The 25,621-nt window shown below is 37.4% G+C and overlaps 1 protein-coding gene across 4 annotated transcripts in view; it reads left to right on the top strand.

Moving 5' to 3' along the window:
• The window catches only part of LOC112838664 (serine/threonine-protein kinase MRCK alpha-like), a 72,696-nt gene that overhangs the window by 43,796 nt on the left and 3,279 nt on the right, over positions 1 to 25,621 (top strand). For 3 of the 4 annotated variants that reach the window (XM_073878180.1, XM_073878178.1, XM_073878177.1), the window contains 8 exons: positions 714 to 819; positions 2,380 to 2,516; positions 3,163 to 3,302; positions 13,817 to 13,898; positions 15,750 to 15,966; positions 16,999 to 17,061; positions 19,677 to 20,273; positions 25,503 to 25,600. In XM_073878180.1, the coding sequence (XP_073734281.1) occupies positions 714 to 819; positions 2,380 to 2,516; positions 3,163 to 3,302; positions 13,817 to 13,898; positions 15,750 to 15,966; positions 16,999 to 17,061; positions 19,677 to 20,273; positions 25,503 to 25,600 (1,440 nt within the window). The remainder of the gene's footprint in view (positions 1 to 713; positions 820 to 2,379; positions 2,517 to 3,162; positions 3,303 to 13,816; positions 13,899 to 15,749; positions 15,967 to 16,998; positions 17,062 to 19,676; positions 20,274 to 25,502; positions 25,601 to 25,621) is intronic. The other variant, XM_073878179.1, reaches the window with a different exon arrangement.

Raw genomic sequence — 25,621 nt, 5'->3', positions numbered from 1 at the left:
ATTGCTAATTTATGATAACAAAGAGGCATGATCAAGAAATGGACAGTGCTCGGTGGGTGACTGATTTGTTGCTAATTCTGTGACGGCATTTGCAGGTTTCCTCGTTGGGGTTTCAGTTAGAAATTTCCAGATGCCCTCTGTCTCAGAGAGGAGGGCATAGCCTGCGTCACTGGACCTTCCAATTCATGATTATTTTTTTATTGACAGTAGAAAATGAAACACATGATTTGCTAGAGAGAGAAAATTTTGAAATTATCCTTTCCTTCCAAAGAAGGTATAAAAACCATGTTATTTTTTGCTTACCCTTCCTCATTAAAGTATATACACAAAGGCAATTCTCACTCCACCCACTGATAAGGAAACAATTGAAGAATCTGTCAGTCGAGAAAGCATCTTTGCAAGGTTCAGGATATATTGGCCCAAATAAAAGCCAGGCTTGATTTATTTGTTTCCAAACAGTATTAATGAATACGTGATCACCAGTGAAGTAATTCTCCTCCTCTTCTTCCTCTTCTTGGTAATTTTTTTTGGATCTCTTGCTCAACATTTCCTAATTATGAAGTAATAAGGGGACAAAAATCTTCCATTCTGGTGAGAAAGTGGGGGAGCTGCTTTTCTTTGTACATAAAATGATATTTGGGGCAAGGATTTGTGACCAGAATCACCTCTTCCATGTTATTTCACCCTCAGTGCTTGGTTGGTCTGTCTTGTAGAGTAAGAGCCACCGGTTTTTCCTCACATCCTTCACTGCCCCCACCAAGTGTCACCAGTGCACGTCTCTGATGGTGGGTTTGATAAGACAAGGCTGTGCCTGTGACGGTAAGAGCCGGGGAAGAGAGGTGTGGGGGGCCAGGACCGGCATCTCTACACTCACGTGCCCTCGGCCGCAGGGGCTGCCGGCAAAGCACACACCCTGGGTGGCGCGTTAACACAGAAATGAATGGCTCACAGGCCAGAAGTCTGAGATGAGGGGGCCAGCATGGTCCGGTTCTGGTGAGAGCTCCCTTCAGGGGGGCAGACAGCTGGCTGCTGATTGTGCCCTCACAGGGCAAAGAGGCCTGGGAACTTTCTGGGGCCTCTTTCATAAGAGCATCCATCCCATTCATGAGGGTTCCACCCTCAGTTCCTCGGCGCCTCCCACAGGTCCCACCTCCGAATACCACCACACTGGGGGGTATGATGTCAACATACGAGTTTTGCAATACGTTATTAAGCAAAAATTTTGTTCTCTGAATTACAGAAGCATGGCAGTAAAGCGATCCCTTTGCTAAAAATCTCTCTGAATCTGTTTCATATTGGAAAGACTGGACCCATGGCCACTGGGAATGTTTGGGGGGACCTTGGCACTGTGTGACTCCAGTCTTTTCAGCCTGTGAATGCTGTCCTCGGAGGTCCTGTTGTGTAGCCTGCAGGCAGGGCCATATCTACTAAGAACATGCATTTAGCTATATTTTGTTCTCTGTAGCACTGGTAGAGCACGAGGACCAAATTCACTAGTTTATGTGGCAGGGAAATGGAACACTATCGGTGAGTTGTAATTGCTTTATTCAACTCATTTAATTTATTGTGGTAAACATTATTGTAAGGGAGCAATGTGCTTTTGGAGATACCGAACAGTGGATCACTGTGCCCTTGGACAAGGAATGAGGAAAACTTCTAGGGAACAGACTCTGTGCCGTGGGTTCCCTTAGCCAATCCTGTCCAGTGCTCACTCCAGGACACGGCACTAAGTGGGACAACTTTCCTGCCCTCAGCACTGCCATGGTTGGAGGCACCTTAACCATAATCGCAACCTAGTGCATGAAACAAAACAGGATTTAAAGTGGGGAATTATATATTATATATATTATAATTATAATATCCTTCCAGGGCTGAGAGCGCAGGCTCTGAGCTGAGTGCTCAGGAGCGTCTCCTGCCTCCAGCGTGGCTAGGTCTCTGCCTAGCCTGGGACAGCTGCTACTAGGGTCAGAAAAAGATGACAAAATCAGGAAGCAGCCACCACGGGGGCAGCTCCCAGAACCTGCTACTTCTGCCAGGATCGGGAAAGGCCCTGCAACTTGCAGTGTGCAGAATCAGGACATCACCCACAGGATAAGGCCACCACGGCAGCTGGGACCTCACACCCCTCCGGGCTGGATCCATTTAGTAAAGTGGGTGGTCTGCATCCTGCACCTCTCCCAGCCTGGCTCAGCTCAGTCTCACAGAAAGTCCTTTTACTAGTGGAACTTCAATCAGGGCCAAAACTCAGCTGCAAGGAGTCTGGAAAATGTAGTTTTTAGCATTTTGACCTCTCTAAGAGCAGACAGAACTGCAGTGGGGGGTGAGGGAGTAAAACCATTGTGTTTCCTGCTATCATGTCTCTTTATTCCCTTCAAAAAGCATGTGGATTCTCATGTCACACAACCTGTGTAGAAAAAGCTCCAAGAGCTTGTCCCGTGCCTTCTCAACAGAAGAAAGGTGCCCTCTGTCTAGATGCACAGGAAGGCATAGGAACAGCCTATGAGGGCCATGTCTGGGTAAGTGTCAATATTTGGGGTTTAGATGAACTCTAGATAAGTTTATTAATCACCTTACACTCTGTGAGCACATTTGTAAAAAAGAGCTATATAATATTTGTAACAGATTACACAATACAAATCATATGCAAATCAACATATTTGTTCCATCCTGAGAAGCTAGTTTGAGAACAAAATTTAACTGTCCCCAATTGGATATTTTTAAATGTTAAAAGCTTTCTGTTCAAACCTCACCCTGTGATGAACAAATGTTGAAAACTAATAATGGAACTTTGAATTCCAGTCAGCAATGACAAATTTTGAGACTAAAAGTAAAATAACCTTTCTGAGAAATATTTAAAATCTGAGTTGAATTTGAGGCATGGTGTTACCAAATTTGAATTTAATATTACCAGAGACAAAGAGACAAGTGTCAATTTTATTTTCACAAGAGATATTCAGTCTTAAAGGAATTCCCTTGTTTTTAAAAATTTCAATTATGTTATAGACAGTTCTGTTCCACATCTTTAACAAGAAAAGTGACAGATTGATAACACATTTATTATTTTAATTTTATATGTAACAGTTGGATAGTATTTGATGTCTCAGCTCGGATTGTTTTGCTTGTTGTTGTTGTTGTTGTTGTTTTTTAAAATCAAAACTAAAGATCCCAAAGAAAGCAGGGCTGAAGAAAGGATGGCAGAGAGCACTAGCTATAGTTTGTGACTTCAAGCTCTTCCTGTATAATATGGATGAAGAAAAAGACTCAAAACCCAACGTTGTCGTGAGTCAAGTGATTGACATGAGGTAAGCTTTGAAAGAGAGATTTTTTTTAATTAAAAAAATGGGAATAAAAATGGTTTCTGATATTTTCTTTAAATACTGTTGTCATTAAAATTTAACTTTATGTTAAAGTTCCTAATTGTCTCCATTGCCATGTAAACTTCAAAATAGAAGATTTTTGTCTAAAGTTTGCATCACCACCCTTAAGGTATGGATTATAATTTAGGGCGATGTTTCTAAGAGTTTTTTACTCAAAAGTTATCTTCTTTGTGTGTATGTGTGTGTGTGTGTGTGTGTGTGTGTGTGTGTGTCTACGGCAAGAGAAAAAATAGCATCTCAAAACCAGACACTTCATAGTGAGATGTAATTCACACACCATAAATGTCACCATTTTAAAGTGTGCAATTCACCAGTTTTTAGTATGTTCACAAGGTTATACAACCATCACCACAATCTAATTTTAGAACATTTTCATCATGCCAAAAAGAAACCATATATGCATTAGCAGTCATTCTACATTCTCCCTTGCCCCAAGCCCCTGGCAACCACGAATCTATTTCTGTCTCTACGGATTTGCCCACTCTGGTTATTTCACATAAATGGAATCATATGTGAAGTTTGCCTTTGGCTTCCTTCACTGAGCATACTGTTTTCAAGTTTCCTCCATGTCGCCTGTATCCATATTTCATTACTTTTTACGGCTTATGCCCTTTTTTAGGTTGAGGAAATTCCCATCTATTCTTAGTTTGTTAAGTGTTTTTATCGGGAAAGGGTGTTGGATTTTGACAAATGCTTTTGCTGTGTCTATCGAGGGAGTCATATGGTTTTTTTCCCTTTTATTATGGTGTATTACACGATTGATTTTTTAAATATAGAACCTACCTTACATTCCTGGGATAAATCCCACTTGGTTATGTTGTGAGAAAAATAGGAATATCCTTTTTACATGCTGCTGGATTGGATTAGCTGCGAATTTATTGAGGACTTTTCCATCTGTATTAATACAGAATATTGGTCTATAGTTTTCTTTTATTAGATATTTTTGCCTGGTTTTGGTGTTAGAGTAATAATGGCCTCAGAATGCATTGGAAAGTACTCTTTCCCCTCTTATTTTTTTGGAAGAATTTGTGAAGGATTTGTATTAAATATGTTTGGTAGAATTCACTAATGAAACCATCTGGTCTTGAACTTTTATTTATGGGAAGTTTTCTGATGACTATCTCAATCACTACTTGTTATAAATCCATTCAGATTTCTATAGCCTCCTGAGTTAGCTTTAATACTTTGTGTTTCCTAGGAATTTTTCTATTCTTTTATATTTTCTAATTTTTTTGGCATGTCATTGTTCATAGTATTCCCTTATACTTCTTTTAATTTCTGAAAGGTCGGTTAGGTATGTTCCCTCTCTCATTTCTGATTTTAGTAATTTGAATCTTCTCTCATTTTTTTCTTGGTTTAGCTAAAAGCTTGCCAATTTTATTAATCTTTTTAAAGAACCGAATTTTGCTTTTCTTGATTTTCTCTTGTTTTTCTATGTTCTGTTTTATTAATTTCCACTCTTTCTTTGTTATTTCCTTCCTTCTGTTTATTCTGGGTTTAGTTTGCTCTTTTTTCTAGGTAACTAAGGTGGAAAGTTAGGTTATTGAGTTAAGATCTTCATCTAATTACTCCTTTTGCCCCCCTTCGTCTCATCTCTAACTTTGGGATTCCCATGATGTGTATCTTAGTATTATTTATGATGTCCTGCAGGTCTCTGAGGCTCTGTTCATTTTTCTTCATTCGTTTTTCTTTCTTTTTCTTAGATTGGATAATATTAACTGACCTATCTTCAGGTTCAGTGATTTTTATCTTCTGCTTACTCAAATCTGTTTTTGACCCCCACTAGTGAATTTTTCATTTCAGTTATTTTACTCTTCAACTTCAGAATTTCTATTTCGTTCTTTTTTTTACAATTTTGGATTCCTTATTGATATTTTCTATTTGGCAAGACATCATTCTTATAATTTTCTTTAGTTCTTTAGCCGTGGCTTCCTTTAGGTCTTCAAACATATTTAAAATAGCTGATTTAAATCTTTGTCTAATAAATTTAACATATGGGTTTCCTGGGGAACAGTTTCTGCTGGCTGCATTTTTCCTGTGTATTGGTCAAACTTTTGTGTTTCTTTGCATGTCTTATAAATTTTTCTTAAAAAGTGGATATTTTAATTAATGAAATTGGCAACTCTGGTAATCAAATTCCACCTCCTCTCCAGGATTTGTTGTTGTTGTTACTTGTAATTGTTGTTTGTTTCTTTGGTGACTTTTCTGAACTAATCTGTAAAGTCCTTATTCTTTGTCATGTGTGGTCACTGAAGTCGCTACTTTGTTAGCTTAATGGTCAGCTAATGACTGTGCAGAGATTTTTTTAAGCATCTGGATCCATTATATCTCCCAGTCTTTGCTGAAGGGCTTTGTGTGCAAATTGGGTCACTCCTTCAGTACTCAGCCAGGCAGTTGACAACATTGTCCTAGCTTTTACTTTCTACTTTCTCAAGTCCTTAAGAATAATGAAAGAAATAATGGCTGAAAACTTCCCAAATTTGATGTAAAACATTAATCTACACATCCAAGTCAGCAAGAAGTGAGAACTTATGGCCTTCTCAGGTCTTTCCTGAGTATAGTACAGCCCGAGGAATGTTCATAGCCCTATACATGTGCATCGACATCTAGATTCTTAGCAATATGCCCGAGCTTTTCAAAGACCCTACGGACATCTCACGTCCTATCTTATCTTTTCAAGATTTTTGATTAATCTCTTTTTTTCCCCCATTGTTAAACACTGCCTAGGCAGCTGTGTAGTCGAGATGCTTCCTGGTAGTTGTTTTCTATAAATGCCCCTTGGGGATAGATTTTTCAAACTTGGAGAGCTTTGAGTTAAGTCAAATACACCAGTTTCTTTCTAATACCGCCTCCTCTTTTCTGCTCCCCCCAGTATCCATGGGCTTCTAGGATGCACTGTAAAGAGGCTGCCATTTTTCAAGGCTACTGAGGAGCTGGAAAATGGAGCATGCAACTAGGGCAAGTTAAATCACCACAAAGCTCATGATTCCCACCAAGATTTAGCTGTTTTTCTTGAATAAATCCTCCTCAGATTGCCACAAACTCTGGTTATAGAGTTCTGAAAAATTTGATTTTGATTAATATTACCAGTTTTTTCCCTCTTTTTTTTTTATGAAGGAGAGAATCTTCAGAGATCTTTACTCTGCCATTTTTGCAGATGTTTAAGTGTTTATTATTAAGTAATTATTGAATTATTGAATCATTGAATCAGTGAACTTGTAGCAAGTGTATCTTATTGAAAGAGATGAAATAATATGTTCTCCCCCCCCCCCATTCTGAATCTCTTAAGTCCCTTTGCACATTCCTCTTAGTGTATCTGGGTATCTCTCCTTGGCCTTTTACTCTTCCCCCTCTGCACACATCCAAGGTGATCCCATCATTTCCTGTGGCTCCAGGTATCACCTGCACCATGATGATATGTTCTGCCTGAATGTTCTATCACAGATTATTTGGGTCTCCATATTTATCCTGTCTTATTTTGATTCCTTACTCAAAAACTCTGTTCTATATTCTTCACACTAGTTAATGTCACCCTTGTCAGAAATTTGATAGTACCTTGAATAACTGGCACAGGAAACCAGATTATCTTGAAGGTGACTTTGAAAGATTAGTCTGGCAGTAGATTTATTTTTTATGTGAGAGAGAGAGAGTGTTTGGTGTTGGGGATGGGAAATGAAAGCAATGCTGGAGTCAAGTCCAGCTTGCAATCGTCCTTTCTTCAGATTGAATGAGTGTCTGCGCTAATGTGATGGCTCCAGGAATTACAAAAGAAGAGATGGGTACAAGAAATACTACTAAAGTGATCTCACAGAGAAAGGAAAATGAAGAAAAGAGTAACAATAATAGATGGTACTGAGGTTTTAAGTCATGAAGAATAAGAAAGGGTAACAGCAGTAAAGTTATAATGGAGAATGATCATATTGGGGGAAAGATATAAGTTAGTTTTAGGTGTTGAAGCAGCAGAAAATCATCAAGTGAGCCAGATCAAACAGACTTCTACTTTCAACCAAAGTGGAGTAACGGGGGCTCAGGGTGCGGGACTGGCCCAGTCAGAAAAGCATGTGACTCGATCTCGGGGTTGTGAGTTTGAGCCCCATACTGGGTGCAGAGATTACTAAAAAGAATTTTTTTTTTTTTAAATGGAGTCCCCTGTTACAGGGACCATATTTAACCTTCCCTCTGAAACAACCAAGAAACTGATTTAAGGTGCTGGACATCAGATAATAAAAGGCAGTGACTCCTAAAAAGTGTAAACATATGAGGTGATCTCTATATTTGCCTCAAGTTACTGCCCTGTGAGAGTTTCTAGGACATAACACAGGAAGCGGAATTCCAGGCAGAGCCAGGTAGACTCCTAGAGTTGAAGACATGGAGCTGACAGGGAGAGACAGAGAAATCTCCAGGGATCTACAGAAGATCTCATTCAAGGAGTCAGCAAATTACTGATCAGCACATGCATGTGAGGAAACTACCAGATGCCAGTGAAAGAACCACCTGAAAGATTAGAGAGAAGAGTGCCTGTTCCAACCAGCCAGACTGGAAACCTCGAGATAACTGAGTAACTCTGTATCTATTAAGTAATTCAATTTTAATTAAACATTATAGAAAATTCCAAGTCCAAATAGTTTCACTGAGGTATTTTTTTTTTAATTGAATGTCTAAGGAACACACAATACCAATTCTACATAAAATTTTCCAGGAAATTGAAGAGCAGGTTCCTAACTCATTTTATGGAACTGCATTACCTTGATACCAAACCCAGACAAAGACATTACAAGAAAACTACAAACCTTTCTTCTCAAACTATTCCAAAAAATACAAGAGGAAGGAAAACTTCCAAATGCCTTCTATGAGGCCAGTATCACTGTGATAACAAAACCAGATAAAGATACCACAAAAAAAGAGAATTACAGGCCAATATCTCTCATGAATATAGATGCAAATTTCTTCAACAAAATATTAGCAAATCTAATCCAATAATACATTAAAAAAGTCATACAGTACATGTCAAGTAGGATTTATTTTTGGGACACAATGGTGGTTCAATATTCACAAAACAATCAACATGATACGTCATATCACTAACAAAGGGTAAAAATCATGTGGTCATTTCAATAGATACAGAAAAAGCATTTGACAAAGTACAATTTCCATTCATGATAAAAAACGCTCTGCAAAATAGGTCTAGAGGGAATATAGCTCAACATAATAAAGGCCTTATTTGGAAAAACCACAACCAACATCAGACTCAATGGTGAAAAACTGAGAGCTTCTGCCCTAAGGTCAGGAAGCAATCAGACAACATAGAGAAATAAAATCCAAATTGGTAAAGAAGAAGTAAAACTCTCGCTATTTGCGTAAGACATGATGTCATGTATAGAAAGCCCTAAAGACTCCACCAAAAAACTGGTAGAGTTGATAAATGAATTTGGTAAAGTCACAGGATACAAAATCAATGTACAGAAATCTGTTGCATTCCTACATGCTAATAATGAAGCAGTAGAAAGTGAAATAAAAAAAAATAATCCCATTAACAACTGCACCAAAGACAAGATAATATCTGGGAATGAACTTATCCAAAGAAGTAAAAGACCTGTACCCTTAGAAAATGCTGATGAAAGAAATTCAAGACAATGCAAAGAAATGGAAGGATATTCCATGCTTTTGGATTGAAGAACAAATATTGTTAAAATGCCTATACTACCCGAAAGCAATCTACAGACTTAATGCAATCCCTATCAAAATGTCAATAGCATTTTTCACAGAACTAGAACAAACAGTCCTACAATTTGTATGGAACCACAAAAGACCTCGAATAGCCAAAGCAATCTTGAAAAAGAAAAAATTGGAAATATCACAATTCTAGATTTTAAGTTCTATTAGAAAACAGTACTAATTAAAACAGTATGGTACTGGCATACAAATAGGCACATAGATCAACTGAATAGAACAGAAAACCCAGAAATAAACCCATAATTATATGGCCAATTAAACTTTGACAAGGGAGGAAGGAATATACAACAGGAAAAAGACTGTGTCTTCAACAAATGGTGTTGGGAAAACTGGATAGCCACGTGCAAAAGAATGAAACTGGGCCACTATCTTTCACTATCTGCAAAAATAGACTCAAAATGGATTAAAGACCTCAGTGTGAGACCTGAAGCCATAAAAATCCTTGAAGAGAGCTTAGGCAATAATTTCTCTGACATTAGCTGAAGTAACTCTTTTTTAGATATGTCTCCTGAGGCAAGGTAAATCAAAAATAAACTGTTGGAACTACATAAAAAAAAAAGTTTCTGCATGGCAAAAGCAACTATCAACAAAACTAAAAGGCAATCTACTGAATAGAAGATATTTGCAAATGGCACATCTGATAAAGGGTTAGTATCCAAAATATATAAAGAACTGATACAATTCAATACCCCAAAATCAAATAATTCAATTTAGAAATCGGCAGAAGACATGAATAGACATTTCTCCAAAGAGGACATCCAGGTGGCAAACAGACACATGAAAAGATTCTCAACATCACTCATCATCAGGGAAATGCAAATCAAAACTACAATGATATACCACCTCACACCTGTCAGAATGGCTAAAATAAAAAACACAAGAAACCACAAGTGTTGGCAAGGATGTGGAGAAAAATGTATTTTTCTCCACAAAAAATGTATTTTCTCCACAAAAAATGTGGAGAAAAATGAATACAATGTATTCATCATCCATTGGTGGTAGGAATGCAAACTGGTACAGTCACTGTGGAAAAGAGTAGGAAGGTTTCTCAAAAAGTTAAAAATAGAACTACCTTACAATCCAGTAATTGCACTACTGGGTATTTACCCAAAAACACTTATTCAAAGGGATATATGCACCCCTATGTTTATTGCCACATTATTTACAATAGCCCAACTATGAAAGCGGCCCAAGGATCTATCGACAGATGAATGGATAAAGAAGATGTGGAACACACACACACACACACACACACACACACAGGAATATTATTCAGCTATAAAAAAGAATGAAATCTTGCCATTTGCAACCACATGGATAGAGCTAGAGAGTATAATGTGAAGCAAAATAAGTCAGTCAGAGAAAGACAAATCCATATGATCTCACTTATATGTGGAATTTAAGAAACAAAACAAATGAGCAAAGGAAAAGAGAGAGGGAGAGAAATCAAGAAAAAGACACTAACTATAGAGAACAAACTGATGGTTACCAGAGGGGAGGTGGGTGGGAGAATGGGGGAAACGGGATGGGGAACCAAGAGTACACTTACCATGATAAAACAAGATAAAATAAAATATTTTAAAAAGCACAAACCAATATTCTTTGTGAACTTAGTTGCAAAAAGTCTTTACAAAATGTTAGTAACTTGAATCCAATATTATATAAAAATTATATTGCATCATGAACAAGTATGATATATCTGAGGAAGGTTGGATTAACATTCCAAAATCAATTTACTACATTAACATATGAAAAAAGATCATGTCAAAAGATACAGTAAATGCATTTGACGAAATCACATTTATTCTTGATGAACTCTTAGAAGGGAGCTCCCTCATCCTGATAAGGGCATCTATGAAAATCTCGTTAACACCATAAATTAGTGGCAAAAGACTCAATGTTTTCTAAGATCAAAAGCAAGACAAGGATGTTTACTCTTACCACCCTGATTTATTTAACATTGTACTGGAATCCTAGCTGGGAAGAAAAAGAAATAAAATACATCCAGGTTGGAAAAAAGGAAGCAAAGTTATTCATAGACAAAATGAACATCCATGAAGAAAATCCAAAGCCGTCTATAAAAAAGCTATTAGAACTAATATATGAATTTAGCCAGTTTGCAAGATACATGATCAATATATAAAAATGGACTGCACTTCTTTATACTAACAAGTAATCAGAAATTGAAATTAAATAAGCAATACCATTTGCAATGGCATCAAAACATATTAGAAGTTAGGAATCAATCTGACAAAAGATGTGCAAGACTTGTACACTGAAACTATAAAATATTGATTAAAAAACTAAGACCTAAATAAATGGAGAGTGACTGTTCATGCATTGGAAAAGTCAATATTTTAAAAATATGAGTGTTCCCAAAATTGATCTATACTTTCAACACATTCTTAATCAAAATCCCAGCAGGCTTTTTCACTTTTTGTAGAAATTGACAAATTAATTTTAAAATTCATAGGGAAATGCAAAGAGGTAGAAGAGACAAAACAACTTTGAAAAAAAGAACAAATCCAGAAATACATAAACAAATACATACATATATAAAACATTTATAATATACATACAAAACATATTTGCAAGTATACAAAATATATTTATATACATAACAGATTTGTGTATATATTTCTGGATTTTCTATTCTACTAGTTAGACAGTTGGCCTGGAACAACACAGGTTTGAACTGCACAGTCCAGTTACATGCAAATGATTTTTTGATAAACACAGGGCATACTGTAGTGTAAATGTACTTGCTTTTCCTTATGATTTTAAGAACATTTTCTTTTCTCTAGCTTATTTTAAGAATATAGTATATAACATATATAAAATACAGAATATGTGTTAATCTACTTGTTTATGTCATCAGTAAGACTTCCAATCAACAGTAGGCAACTAGCAATAAAGTTTTTGGGGAGTTAAAAGTCATACATGGATTTCTAACTGCACGGGGATGGTCAATGCCCCTAACCCCCACATTGTTCAAGGGTCAACTGTATACAATATTTTCTACAAGTTGTAAAGGTTACCAACAAATGATACTGGAATTTTAGATATTTGTATGCAAAAAAAAAAAAAACTCTGATCAATACTTTTTACCATATACAAAAATTAACTCAAAATAGATCATAGAACCAAATGTAAAACCTAAAACTATAAAGTATCTAGAAGTAGACAAAGGAGAAAACCTTTCTGACCATGGATAAGACAAAGAATTTTTAGATATAACACCAAAGCACAACACGTACAAGAAAAAAAAATTGATAAATTGGACTGCAGAGTGGGGGAAATTGAACTCCTGATAAGGACTTATATCCAAAATGTAGAAAGAATTGTTAAAACTCAATAATAAGAGAATAAATAGCCCAATTTTCAAAAAATGGGCAAAAATTTGAAAAGATACTTCAACAAAGAAGATACGCATATGGGCAGTAAGCACATGAACAAATGCTCAACATCATTAATTATTAGGTAAATTCAAATAGAACTACCATGTGATGGCACTACACATCCATAATAAAGGCTAAAATTGAAAAGACTGGCCATTTCCAGTGTTGGGAGGATGTGAGGACCTAGAACATTCTTACACTGCTTTGTAAATCGAGGAACCACTTTGGAAAAGAGTTTGGAAGTTCCTTGAAAAGTTAAATGCACATCTACTATATCATTCCATCTCTCTGGAGAGACTGGAATACCTGGAAATACTCCCAGGTATTTCCTCAAGAGAAATCATATGTCCATGAAAGATACACATGAATAGTCATAGCAGCTTTATTTAAAATAGCTCCAAACTTGAAATAACCCAAATATCCATTATTGGGTGAAGGGATACGTTGTGGCATATCCATACAATGGAATATTGCAAACCTATAAGAAGAAATTAAATATTCGTCTGTGCAACAACATGAATGAATCTCAAGATAATTATGCTGCAAAAAAAGCAGCCAGACAGAAAAAATACATATTGTATGTCGTCATTTATATAAGATGCTAGAAAATTCAAACTAAAGTGGCAGGAAGCAGATCAGTGGTTGACTGGGGAAGGGGAGGGATTACAAAGCAGTCCCAGGAAACTTTTTTGGGTGAAGGACATGTTCATCATGTACATTTTGTGGTGATGGCTTCACGGGTGTATACATAAATCAGAACTTTTCTAATCGTCCACTTTATAAATATGCGCAGTTGTATGTCAGGTATACCTTGGTAACATTTAAAAAATCTATCAAAGCAGCTGATCTGAGGGCACAAGGCAGTGGCTTTGGAGTCAGTCAGGTGCTCCTATTCCAGTCCATGAGGACTGTCTGAATTGGGGTCAGCCTAGAGTTTACTGGGGTTTTCTTTCTTTCTTTTTTTTTTTTAAGATTTATTTATTTGAGAGAGAGAGAGAGTGCGTGAGTGGGAGAAAGAGGGAGAAAGTGGGAGCCTGCTGTGGGGCTTGATCCCACAACCCTGAGATCACAAGCTAAACCAAACCAAAAGTCGACACTCAACCATCTGAGCCACCCAGGTGCCCATACTTGGGTTTTCTAATATGCTGCTGGCCAAGCACGGCTGATACAATATTTGGATTAATATCAGTTACTACAGAAAAGAATGTAAAAAAATCAATGAAACTAAAATTGATGATTATGTTTATATATTGTTTTACTCACTTTCAGGTGATTCTACTCACTTTCAGTGTCTTGCTTTTCCTCCAGGGATGGAGCATTTTCTGTCAGTTCTGTCTGGCCCTCCGATTTTATTCCTGCAAGGAGAAAGGAAATGCCCCGTATGTTTAAAGTAAGCATGCATGCTGCCACTGGATCTCTGGATGGTACATTTTGTTTCATCCCTTTCTTGGCTGTCTATAGAGGGTCAAAGCACTTTGTGCTGCTGAAGGTCATTGAAGGTTGAGATTTCAGAAGTGCTGGGGGATCATGTCCCCCCTTCCTACCTCCCACTTGTGACAATAAATCTATTCCCCTATTTCTAGTTGGGGATAATGTAAAGAGCTTTTTACATGAGCCACAGTCTTTCCATCCTACAGTTAAATCTAAGCCTTTAAAACGCAGATGTTCCTGAGGAGGTCCATTCATTCTACACTATAAGTTAACAGGACAGATGTCAGTCTATAGCTGAAAACAGAAGCTTACAAAGCAGAGTGGTATTGGTAGTATGAACGAAGAAGGGAAAAACAGTGACGGAGAAAGAGAGATGACCTCCTTCAAGGTCATCATGACCAATGGTTCATCGTGGACCTGTGGTAGCATGAGTGTGTGGCTTCTGAAACTAGAAGCACTTTGTAAAATTGTTTCCTTTGAGGCAAACTTTTGAAGTCAATTCAAATTCAAACCAAGATTACAAAATAAAAAATCAAGGAAGAATGTACTTTTGCAATCTTTTTTTAAAAAGATTTATTTATTTTAGAGGGAGAGAGAGAAAGTGCACGTGGCAGGGGGGGCGGGCAGAGGGAGATGCAGAGAGAAACACAAACAGACTCTGTGCTGAGCATGGAGCCTGACCTGGGGCTTGATCTCACAACCCTGAGATCATGACCTGAGCCGAAACCAAGTCAGATGCTCAACCAGTTGTGCCACCCAGGCATCTCTGCATTCTCTTAAAGAATAAACACTCTGCTCTTTAAAATTCATATAAAAAATTAAAGTGATTTTGGAAGTGATTCTCTATCTATAAAGTGACAGAGAAAGCAAAGGACTGCAGTCCCCTTGTGACCCAGGTGGTTACAGTCAACCCATGACTCTTGTATTTAATACAGGCTGCACAAAGGTACTTCTAGTTCCTTAGACCAGGGATAGAAATCTATGTAGACCCTACCCAACCACCAAGAAACCCTACAAAGTCCTGGCCATTGGCACTGACTTAGGAAGCAGGAATTTATTATGCTACTCCTGCTTAATTGATGTTTACAAAAAAAGTTTTACATAAAATTTAGGGTGCTGCTAGGCTAAGAATCTATTTTTAAATTTAAATTTTATTTGCCATTCACTAGTAATGATGTAAGTTATAGGCATGTAGCAGCCAGGAAAGCATAATTACTTCTAAGTATTTGTGACTTAATAACAAAGGACCCCTGAATGTTGCATAATATCAAAATTGATTATGATGACTGCAATTAAGACACATTGCCTGATTGCAATTAAGACACTTATCAAAAGGTGTAAAGCTGTGTCTAGAATTGAAGAAACAGAGAGGCTCAGAGTGGGGGTTCTGGCATCATACTGCTAGCAATTTTCCCCACTGTGCCTGTCTTCTCACCTGTAAAATGGACAGAATAGTGGTATCTACCTGCTGAGTTTTCCAGGGGATTAAATCAATTCACATATGTACATTTCTTAGAGCAGTTCCTGGTACAGAGTCCTCAATAAATGGTAACTATTTTCATCAATGAAGTTCAATATGCTTTAGACAGAGTACCCAGTATTTTTATAAGGATCAAAATAGAAGTGATTCTGACATTTTGCTTTTGGCCTGGCTTCTGATGCTCTCACATCATTTATTCTACTAACCAAGGAGAGGGTAATAGTATTAGAAGTGTCATCTACCAATGGTGATTTTGATGAAAAATGCTAAATAGGTTGGCATAAAGAGTTCTGCTTTCTTATAACCGAGATATTCCTTAAATCATTGCAGGTCACGGCTTCTCAGCTCTCGGCGCCTAGCAATCAGTACTCAGTACCAATCCTAGCAGACAGTGAGAACGACAAGTCTGAGTGGGTGGGAGTGCTGAGTGACTTGCACAAGATGCTGAGAAAAAGTCACTCCAGAGACCGCTCAGTCTATGTGCTGAAAGAGGCTTATGATAGCAGTCTGCCCCTGATCAAAACCACCCAGACAGCTGCAATCATAGGTATGGATTTACAACATTTATGCCCTCGGTTCGAATGCCTCACCCCAATCTCCAGATTAGGATCTGAAAACCATAACTTTATTCACAACTCATGTGTCAGCCAAACCTGACTGACTGAGGGGTCTTCCCCACAGCCCACCTGCCCATTACTACTCAGCAAAGATATTAATATACTTGATTCTATGATGGTTCCCTAGGCCCTGTGCAAAATGATGTCTCTTTAATAAACAGTAATACCTTTGTTGAGTCTGAGGAATTCTAAGTTCCCAAACGCATCTGGCTCCAACGCACCAGTGCTGTGACCCTGTGTAGTAATTGTGAACTACCTACCTTGGCAGCAGAGACTACCTTTCGTATCTTTATTCCCAATGCCCCGAGCTCAATAAATAATTGAAAAATAATGAGCAAATGAATGATTGCCGAGATCAATATTCAATAAACAAGAATATTTTTATTTCCTAAACATCATTTCTTTTGCCTTAGAGCCACTTTGCTATTTACTGCTGTGTAACGTGGAACCCGTTAAGTGCTTATGCATTGAGTGTAGATTCCAGTTATGAAGAGGGTTAAGTGAGCTCATATAGGGAAGGTTCTGTGCTTTGTATTCAAGGCATTCACTCAATAAATGCTCTCCTTGCACTCTGAGCTTTAGTTCGGTGTTCTTACACACACCCAATGCTGTTACAGTTCAGGCCAGGAGCACTGACAAATTCAATGATACAATTTTTTTCAGTCACGAGACAGTTACTGACAGCAAATTAAGAAATATACCATTACTTAAATGTTATCTTCTTTTCAAGTATTCATAAAGATAATGAACTTTTTGTTGAGAAAAGTCATGTTTTATTTCTATAATCTGAAAGAAAAATAATGCTAATTGTTTTATTTTTATATATGCTAAATATGTATCTAATTTGACTTTTAAACTTTTTCCATATTGATAAATTTGTCCAGTTTCCAGTTTAATAGCTTTACTTAATGTTCACCCCCCAAAAAAAATCCTTGACGTTTATATTTATGTGTCAAATATAGATCACAAAAGAATTGCTCTGGGAAATGAAGAAGGGTTATTTGTTGTGCACGTTACCATAGATGGTAAGGAGAGTCTACTGTTCTGCTATAACGCTAAAAATAACAATAACAGATTTGTTCTCTTTTATTCTGTAAATCTTCCAGATCTGGTTTGATATGTTTTCAAGTCAAATGATGACTTTTCTAATATCTGGAGATCCATAATCCCCCAGAGTCTAAATATCTTCACAGGTGATTTTTATATAAGTCTACTGTAAGAACTCAGTTTACTATCTTCAAATTGGCACCTGAAAAAAAAAACACAGTTCTGCTTGTTACCCCCTACCCTGCCATTACATCAGTACCACAGTGAGTAATAACATATAATTGGGTATTTCTTGGAGAAGATAGTAGAGTTCTTTGTTTTTGTCTGGGTGCTCATGGTTGTTTGAAGGAGAAATGGAGGACTAGATGAAGTCAAACAGAGCCATTCTATACCGCTGTCCTCTTGAATGTCTGGCACCTGTACGATGGGTTAGGTAAAGGAGAACCCACATTTGAAGGACATTAACTGTGTTCTGCATCGAAGGACTCCTTGTGCTGTGTGGGTGACTCAGTCCTGCTGAGGAGGCCCATGAAAGGTCCAGCAGGTGTCCAGCAAGAGAACAGGAACTGGTCTCGTTTTGTTTGCACTGCACTCCATGCACTTAAACAGTGCCTGGCACATAGGGGCCACTCAACACATACTTGTGTAATAAAGGATTCAATGTAGTGCCAGAAAAAAAGGACAGTTTTTTTTCCCCTAATAAAGTAGTATGTGGGCACCTGGGTGGCTCAGTCCATTAAGTGTCTGCCTTCAGCTCAGGTCATGATCTCAGGGTCCTGGGATCGAGACCCGCATCAGGTTCCCTGCTCCGCGGGGAGTCTGCTTCTCCCTCTGCCCCTCCCCCTGCTTGTGTTTCCTCTCTCGCTGTGTCTCTGTCAAATAAATAAATAAAGTCTTAAAAAAGTGGTATGTTTCCATTTGTTGGACACTGAATGGTCAGAATCTCGGGGCTTAAGTTTATTAAGCTAATTTATTGACTAAGATAAGTAAATAAATAACCATTTTTTATTATGCTTTATTATGTTAATGTTAAGGCAATTATATTATTTCTGGAATAATTACTTTTTTTGAACCTATATGATTTTTGATCTCTTATCCTTTCCTTCCTCTCCTTTTCTATCCCTCTCAAATCTACCCTGAGATTATGTCTGTGATTTTATTAGAACCTGACTTAGAGTCACTGGAGTAATAACTGGGAGAGAATTTAAAAATAAGAAAACATTCTTCTTACAGTAAAGGAAACCATTTTTCAAATGGCTTCATTTTCAAGAAAATGTAAAGGCAATTTACTGAATGTGAGAAAATATTTGCAAAATTGTATCTGATAAGGGTATATATCTAAAATATATAAAGAAATCATACAACTCACTAGCAAAAAATTCTCCAATCTGATTTAAAAATGGTCAGAGGATTTGGATAGACATTTTTCCCCCCCAAAAAAGACATACAGATGGCCAACAGGGGCATGAAAATGTGCTTAACATCCCGAATCTTGAGGAAAATGCAAATCAAAACTACAATCAGAAAGATAAGGAATAACAAGTGTTGGCAAGGATGTGGAAAAAAGAGAACTCATATACAATTGCTGGGGATGTAATTTGGTTCAGCTGCTGTGGAAAACAGTATGGAAGTTCCTCAAATAATTAAAAATAGAATTACTATATGACTTAGCAATTCTAGTTCTGGTGATTTGTCCAAAGAAAACAAAAACACTCACTAGAAAAGTTATCTGCAACCCCATGTTCACTGCAGAATTATTTGTAATAATCAAGATGTGAAACCTATGTGTCCATCAATGGATGGATGGATAAAAAACTATGGTATTCTATACAATGGAATATTATTCAGCCATAAAAAGAACATCTTTCCATCTGTGACAACATGAATGGACCTTAGGGTATTATGCTAAGTGAATAAATAAATCAGACAAAGACAAATATTGTATGATGGCTCTTTTATGTGGAATCTAAACAAACAAGCAAACCACACACACACACACACACACACACACACACACACACACACCAACGGGCTTATAGATAACAACACATTGGTGGTTGCTAGAGGTGGGGAAGGGAGGGTGCAAAATGGATGAATGGAGTCAAAAGGTACAAGTTGCCAGTTATAAAATAAATAAGTTGTGGAGGTATGATGTATAACATGGTGACTATAGTTAATATTGTATTGTATATTTGAAAGTTGCTCAGAGAGTAGATCTTAGAAATTATCATCATAAGAACAAAAATTTTGTTAACTATGTATGGTTCTGGATGTTAATTAGCTTATTGTGGTGATCATTTCGCAGTATATACAAATATTGAATCATTCTGCTGTATACCTGAAATTAATATAATGGTATACCTCAATTATACCTCATTAAAATTAAAAAAAAAATAAGAAGACATTGCTAATTTGAATGTGACTTGCCAATTTATTTGCAAAGAATTTATTCACATTAAAAACATTAAGAAGATTTATGAGATCATTTTTACTGACCCTTTTCAATTGCTTTTGCATAAAATTGAAGAGAACATTCAAGATAAATAGAGATTTTGAATTTGAAAATGACTTATAACTATGTTTATTTGTGTAGAAATTATTCGGGTTGGTGACATGAAGAAGATTCATCAGATTGAGCTCATTCCCCATGGCCAGATGGTTGCAGTGATCTCTGGGAGAAGTCACCATGTGCAACTGTTCCCCATGTCAGCTTTGGATGGACGGAAGACTGATATTCACAAGCTGGCAGAAACAAAAGGGTGTCAGACAATGACTTCTGGAACAGTGTGCCAAGGGGCCCATACATGCCTCTGTGTAGCTAGGAAAAGCCAAGTCTTTTGTTATGAGCTGTTTCAGAGCAAGAAAATTTCTCACAGAAAATTTAAAGAGCTCCAAATCCCAACCAATGTCCAGTGGATGGCTATCTTCAGTGAAGAGCTTTGTGTAGGATTCCAGTCAGGATTCCTGAGATATCCCTTGAGAAGAGAAGGAATTCCATACAGGATGCTCCACTCACATGATCCTACACTATCGTTTATTGCACATCAACCAATGGATGCTCTCTGTGCAATTGAGATCTCCAGTATTGAATATCTGTTATGTTTTAAGAGCATTGGAATTTACACTGACAGCAGGGGCCTCCGATCTAGGCCAATTGAACTGATGTGGCCTGCAACTCCAACTTATTGCTGTAAGGCTGTCTTAAAATTTGTTCCCTTGTCTTTCTGTATCTTTCTTGCCTTTTTTATTGTATTTCTATTTCTGCTATTGTTAGTGATAGGTTTTATTTCTGAAAACATCACTGAAGACATTTCCTGATTTTTCTAAGGCTTTTTAAGTAGAACAGCTCCAGTGAAGTTATATCTAAGTCATGCATGTGATAACTTAGCCTTTATCTTTTACTATATTCATAGGAAAATTTACCTTAAATATATCCTTAATCCAAATTGTTGCTTTTTGTAAGCTCCTAAATAGGTTATCGTCATGGTCACTGAAAATCACATACACATTAATAAACCATAAGAAATAGTTACTATTTTTTACCTTTTGGTTTAGTTTATGTGAAGTACACATGTAATATTCCTAAATAATTTTAGCTTATTTCATATTTTATTGGTGCAGGCCATGATTTTATAAATTAAATACAGCCTTTTTTATTCACTTAGAGAATAGTATTGAACACTTAAGATGAGCAACTTACTCTGCCAAGGGTTAAGGGCACAATATTAAACATAAGATAAATTAGTCTGTGTCCGTATGTAGATTATAATCATGAGATGAGACCAATAATTAAGAAAGTGCTGTGATAGGGGAGCAGAGTATTCTACAAGAGCACACAGGAGGGATGCTTAATCTAAACCAGTCGGTCAGGGAAGGCCAGCTAAAGAAATGTGAAGTGTTTTTGTCTTTCAACACTTCAAAAACATTCCAGTTTTCTGACTTCCATTGTTTCTGATGAGAAATCAACCATTTTAATCCTTGTTCTCTCCATGTCTTTTCTATTCAGCTGCTTTTAAGATTTTCTCACTATCTTTGGTTTTCAGCAATTTGACTATGATGGGCTTACATGTTTTTGTTTTTGTTTTTTTTTTTGTATATATTCTGCTTGGGGTTTTCAGAACTTTTTGGATCTGAAGATTGATATCTTTCATTAATTTTGGAAAATTTTTAGGCATTGTATTCCCACAAATTTTTCTAACCTATTTTCTCTTTTCTGGGGATCAAATTATCTGGCTGGATCCCAGAACCCCAAGATCATGACCTGAGCCAAAAACAGATGCTTAACTGACCGAGCCACTTAGGTGCCCCCAGATCTCTTGATTTTGGTCACTGAGGCTTTTTTTTTTTTTAATCCTTTTTTCTCTCCTTCAGTTTGGATAATTTCTGTTGACCCCATTTTCAACTTCACTGTTTTTTCCCTGGTTATCCAGGAATTAAGCATTTGAGATATTGTATTCTTCTGTTTATAATTTCAATTTTTTTGAAATTTCCAGTTAGTGAAATTGTCCTATCTTCTAATATGTTTATATTTTTCACAAAGTCCTGAGACACTTACAATAATTATTTATAATTATTCCAACATATGGCTCATCTGTTGGTCTGTTTCTATTGACTTTTTTTTCTTCTTGCTCCAGGATGATATTTTCCTGCTTTTTTTACATCTTATTTTTTTTACCCTTCACTGGATGTTATGGATGCTAGGACATACAGACTCGACTACATTATGCATTTCTCTAGAGAGTACTGAGTTTTGTTCTGATAGGCAATCTACTGATGGACTAGTCACCTTGGTCTTGCTGAGGCTTGGCCTTATGCTTTGTTAGGATGGGCCTATTTTGGCTTTTCTTTTAGTCCTTACTCCTAAAGAATGGCCTTTTTGGGGTCTCAACTGAATGACCAGGGTTTTTGCCAATGTCTCTCCACTGTCTAGGTCAGAAATCTAATGTTTTTCCAACACTGTACTACCTATGAAATTTCTGTTCATCCCTCAATGCTCGGAGCAGGTCTCATGGAGTTTTGCTCTGCCCATGAGCACCTTTGGATTTGGCCTAGGGACTTTGAGGGATCTGGTGTGCAGATGTCTGGGACTTTTTTGTGGCTCTTTCCTCTAGGTACTCTACCTTGCAAATTCCAGACACATTAGAATCTGTTTCCTCTGCCCAGCAAAACTTCCACTCTCTCCTTGGGCTCCATTTTTCTGCACAGCAGTTCGGAAATTTTCCCTAGCAGAAAGCTAGGGGAATGTAGGATCTACCTCACATCTTTCTCCTTTTTTAGGGATGGCAGTCCTGTGCTTTTATATTAATACCTAAAAAGTTACTTCATATATATTTTTTTTCCAGCTTTATAATTACTGATGGTGGCAGGGTATGTCCAATATCAGCTGCTTCATCACAACTGGAATAGGCCATCCAAACTGCACTTTGTGAGGAACTATAAGTTCAGTGTTTCAGGCATCGAGTTCAAGATGACAGTCCAAGAGATGGGGCTGGAGGGGTTGTCATGAGCCAGACCACAGAAGGTGTTTTGTAGGCACATGATTAGATTTACATTTCAGAAAAATCCCTAGGTTCCAATGGTTAGATTAAAGATGATGCAACGTAAGACTGGAGGCCAAGAGACCAACTTGGAGGTCATTGTAGAAATTGTGGATTAAAATTGTGTAAAGTAGAGGCAGTTAGGGTGGAGAGGAGAGAATTTGAGGGATATTGAAGAGATATAACTGACAAAACTTTACACTTGATTGGCAGTGGAAGCTGAGGTACAAGACAATCAGTAATGATTCTCAGATGGAACTTGAGCAAATGGGTGGATGTCACTGATACTTACTAATAAAACACAAGAAAGGGCAGACACAGACAGGGGATGAAGGTTGTGATAATTCAACTTCTTTTTTGTTGTACTGAAATACTTTAAATCAAATCCCAGAAGTCCTTATCATTCCACCTCTATACACTATATTACACCTCTAAAAATACGGACATTTTCTCATAAAACCACATTGCTATTATCACCCCTGAAGAAGTTACAAATGGTTCTTATTTTCATCAAACATAGTCCATGTTCAAATATTCCTGATTATCACAAAGATGTCTCTTTTGACAATGTATTTCTTGGAATCAAAGTTTGAAGAAGGTCCACGTATTCCTTATTATTATTATATCTTAAATATTGTCTAATCTTGAGTGGTCTTCCATGCTGCTGATTTTTTTTGTCCTGCAGGATGTTCCACAATCTGGATCTGTTTCCTCATGGTGCTTTCTTTCTTCCTTTATATTCTAAATTTCCTGTAACTGAAGATGAGCTCTAAAGACAATTATTAAGAATACGTCATTAATAGTGTTGTATATGTCACACTGAAGCACACTGGGGCACACGATATCTGCTCATCTACTCGTGGCAATGCTAAAATGGATTACTAGTTTCTGATGTTGTCAGTCTGATTCCTTGGACATGCTGAGTTTGTACTGCCAATGGGAGAGTAAACAGAGAAAAGGGCACAGGGTAGAGAACCAAGAAACACAAATGTTAGAGGGGTGGTTAGGGGGCAAGAAGCCCACAAAGGATAATTCCTGAAGGCGAGTATCACTGAGTAGTCAAGTAAGACAGACTAAAAAGTTTCCGTTGGTTTCAGCAACAATTGGTGGTTGACGACTTGCTGTGAGAGCAGTTTTAATGGAGGAGTTAGGGCACAAGTCAGACTGCTTGGACTGAGGTGTGAAAGTGGGGGAAGAAAGTTAGATGGCACTCTTAAGAGCTTGGCTATAAGAAAAGGGAGAAGGATGGCACAACCCAAGCACAGGAGGAGTTGTTATACTGCTATTGCTTTAATGGGGAGACATTCATGTGAGACTTTCATAATAAATTATTTTTTTCTTTAAATTTTTTATTGTTATGTTAATCACCATACATCATTAGTTTTTGATGTAGTGTTCCATGATCCATTGTTTGTGTATAACACCCAGTGCTCCACGCAGAACGTGCCCTCTTTAATACCCATCACCAGGCTAACCCATCACCCCACCCCCTCCCCTCTAGAACCCTCAGTTTGTTTTTCAGAGTCCATCGTCTCTCATGGTTCGTCTCCCCCTCCGATTGCCTCCCCTTCAGTCTTCCCCTCCTGCTATCCTTTCTTTTTTCTTAACATATATTGCATTATTTGTTTCAGAGGTACAGATCTGTGATTCAACAGTCTTGCACAATTCACAGCGCTCACCATAGCACATACCCTCCCCAATGTCTATCACCCGGCCACCCCATCCCTCCTACCCCACTCCCACTCCAGCAACCCTCAGTTTGTTTCCTGAGATTAAGAATTCCTCATATCAGGGAGGTCATATGATACATGTCTTTCTCTGATTGACTTATTTCACTCAGCATAACACCCTCCAGTTCCATCCATGTCATTGCAAATGGCAAGATCTCATTCCTTTTGATGGCTGCATAATATTCATTGTATATATATATACCAAATCTTCTTTATCCATTCATCTGTCGATGGACATCTTGGCTCTTTCCACAGTTTGGCTATTGTGCATAAATTATTATTAGTAACATAGAAAGTTCCAAAAATGTTAGTGGCTGCAAGTTTTCACTGCTTTGTTCATTCACTTCACTCTCCACATATACTTTTCTAATCTTGCACTATATTCTTGCCATGAGCTGAATTAGTTTAGGAGCCACAGATTTTGAAATGTTATGCAATTACTTAATAAAGCTGCCATTAGATGAAAATGTTAGAAAGCTTTTTGTCAGACTTTCACTGTGTCATATTTTAAAATGTAAACCATGTGCATCATTTATTTATTTTAACCATATTAAAAATATTTGAGGCAGCAGCTATATAATTAGAATATTATAATGGGATTCTCTTAGGTTCCCAATCTGAAAGTTGTTTTTTTTAATGTATTATGGCTTAGCAGATATAATTTATCATGAATGCTGTGTGATTCCACTCATTCATTTTTGAAATGACAAAATTTTAGAAATGGAGGACAGATTATTGATTCCCAGGAGTTAGGGAAGGAGGGGATGTGGGAGGGGTTATAGAAGGGAACGCTGAGGGATCCTTGGGTGTTGTAAACATTCTGTATCTTGACTGTAGTGGGGATACATGAACCTACACAGGTGATAACATTGTAGAGACCTACAGACACACACACACACACACACACACACACACACACACACACACACACGTAAATTGGGGAAATCTGCCTAGGATGGGTAGGTTGACTCTGTCAATGTCAGTATCCTAGTTTTACGAAATGTTACATTGGGCTGAACTAGTCAGAGTGTGCAAAAGATCTTTCTGTATTCTTAAAATTGCATGTGAATTTATAATTATTTTAATAAAAAATCCAGTTAAAAAATGAATCCTGAAGCCCACACTTGCTGTCACCTCCTCCCCATCTCCCAGGTTACAATGCCCCATATCTCTCCGTGTACAGTGAAAATGCAGTGGACATCTTTAACGTGAACTCCATGGATTGGATCCAGACTGTCCCTCTCAAGAAGGTGATTTGACATTGAGATCAT

Source organism: Callorhinus ursinus, unplaced genomic scaffold, assembly GCF_003265705.2.
Source record: "Callorhinus ursinus isolate GAN/ISIS: 27379988/994484 unplaced genomic scaffold, GSC_fseal_2.0 scaffold28, whole genome shotgun sequence".
NCBI classification, from domain to species: Eukaryota; Metazoa; Chordata; class Mammalia; order Carnivora; family Otariidae; genus Callorhinus; species Callorhinus ursinus.
The sequence above is the reverse complement of the archived record's forward strand: the minus strand, read 5'-3'. Positions and strand labels throughout refer to the sequence as shown.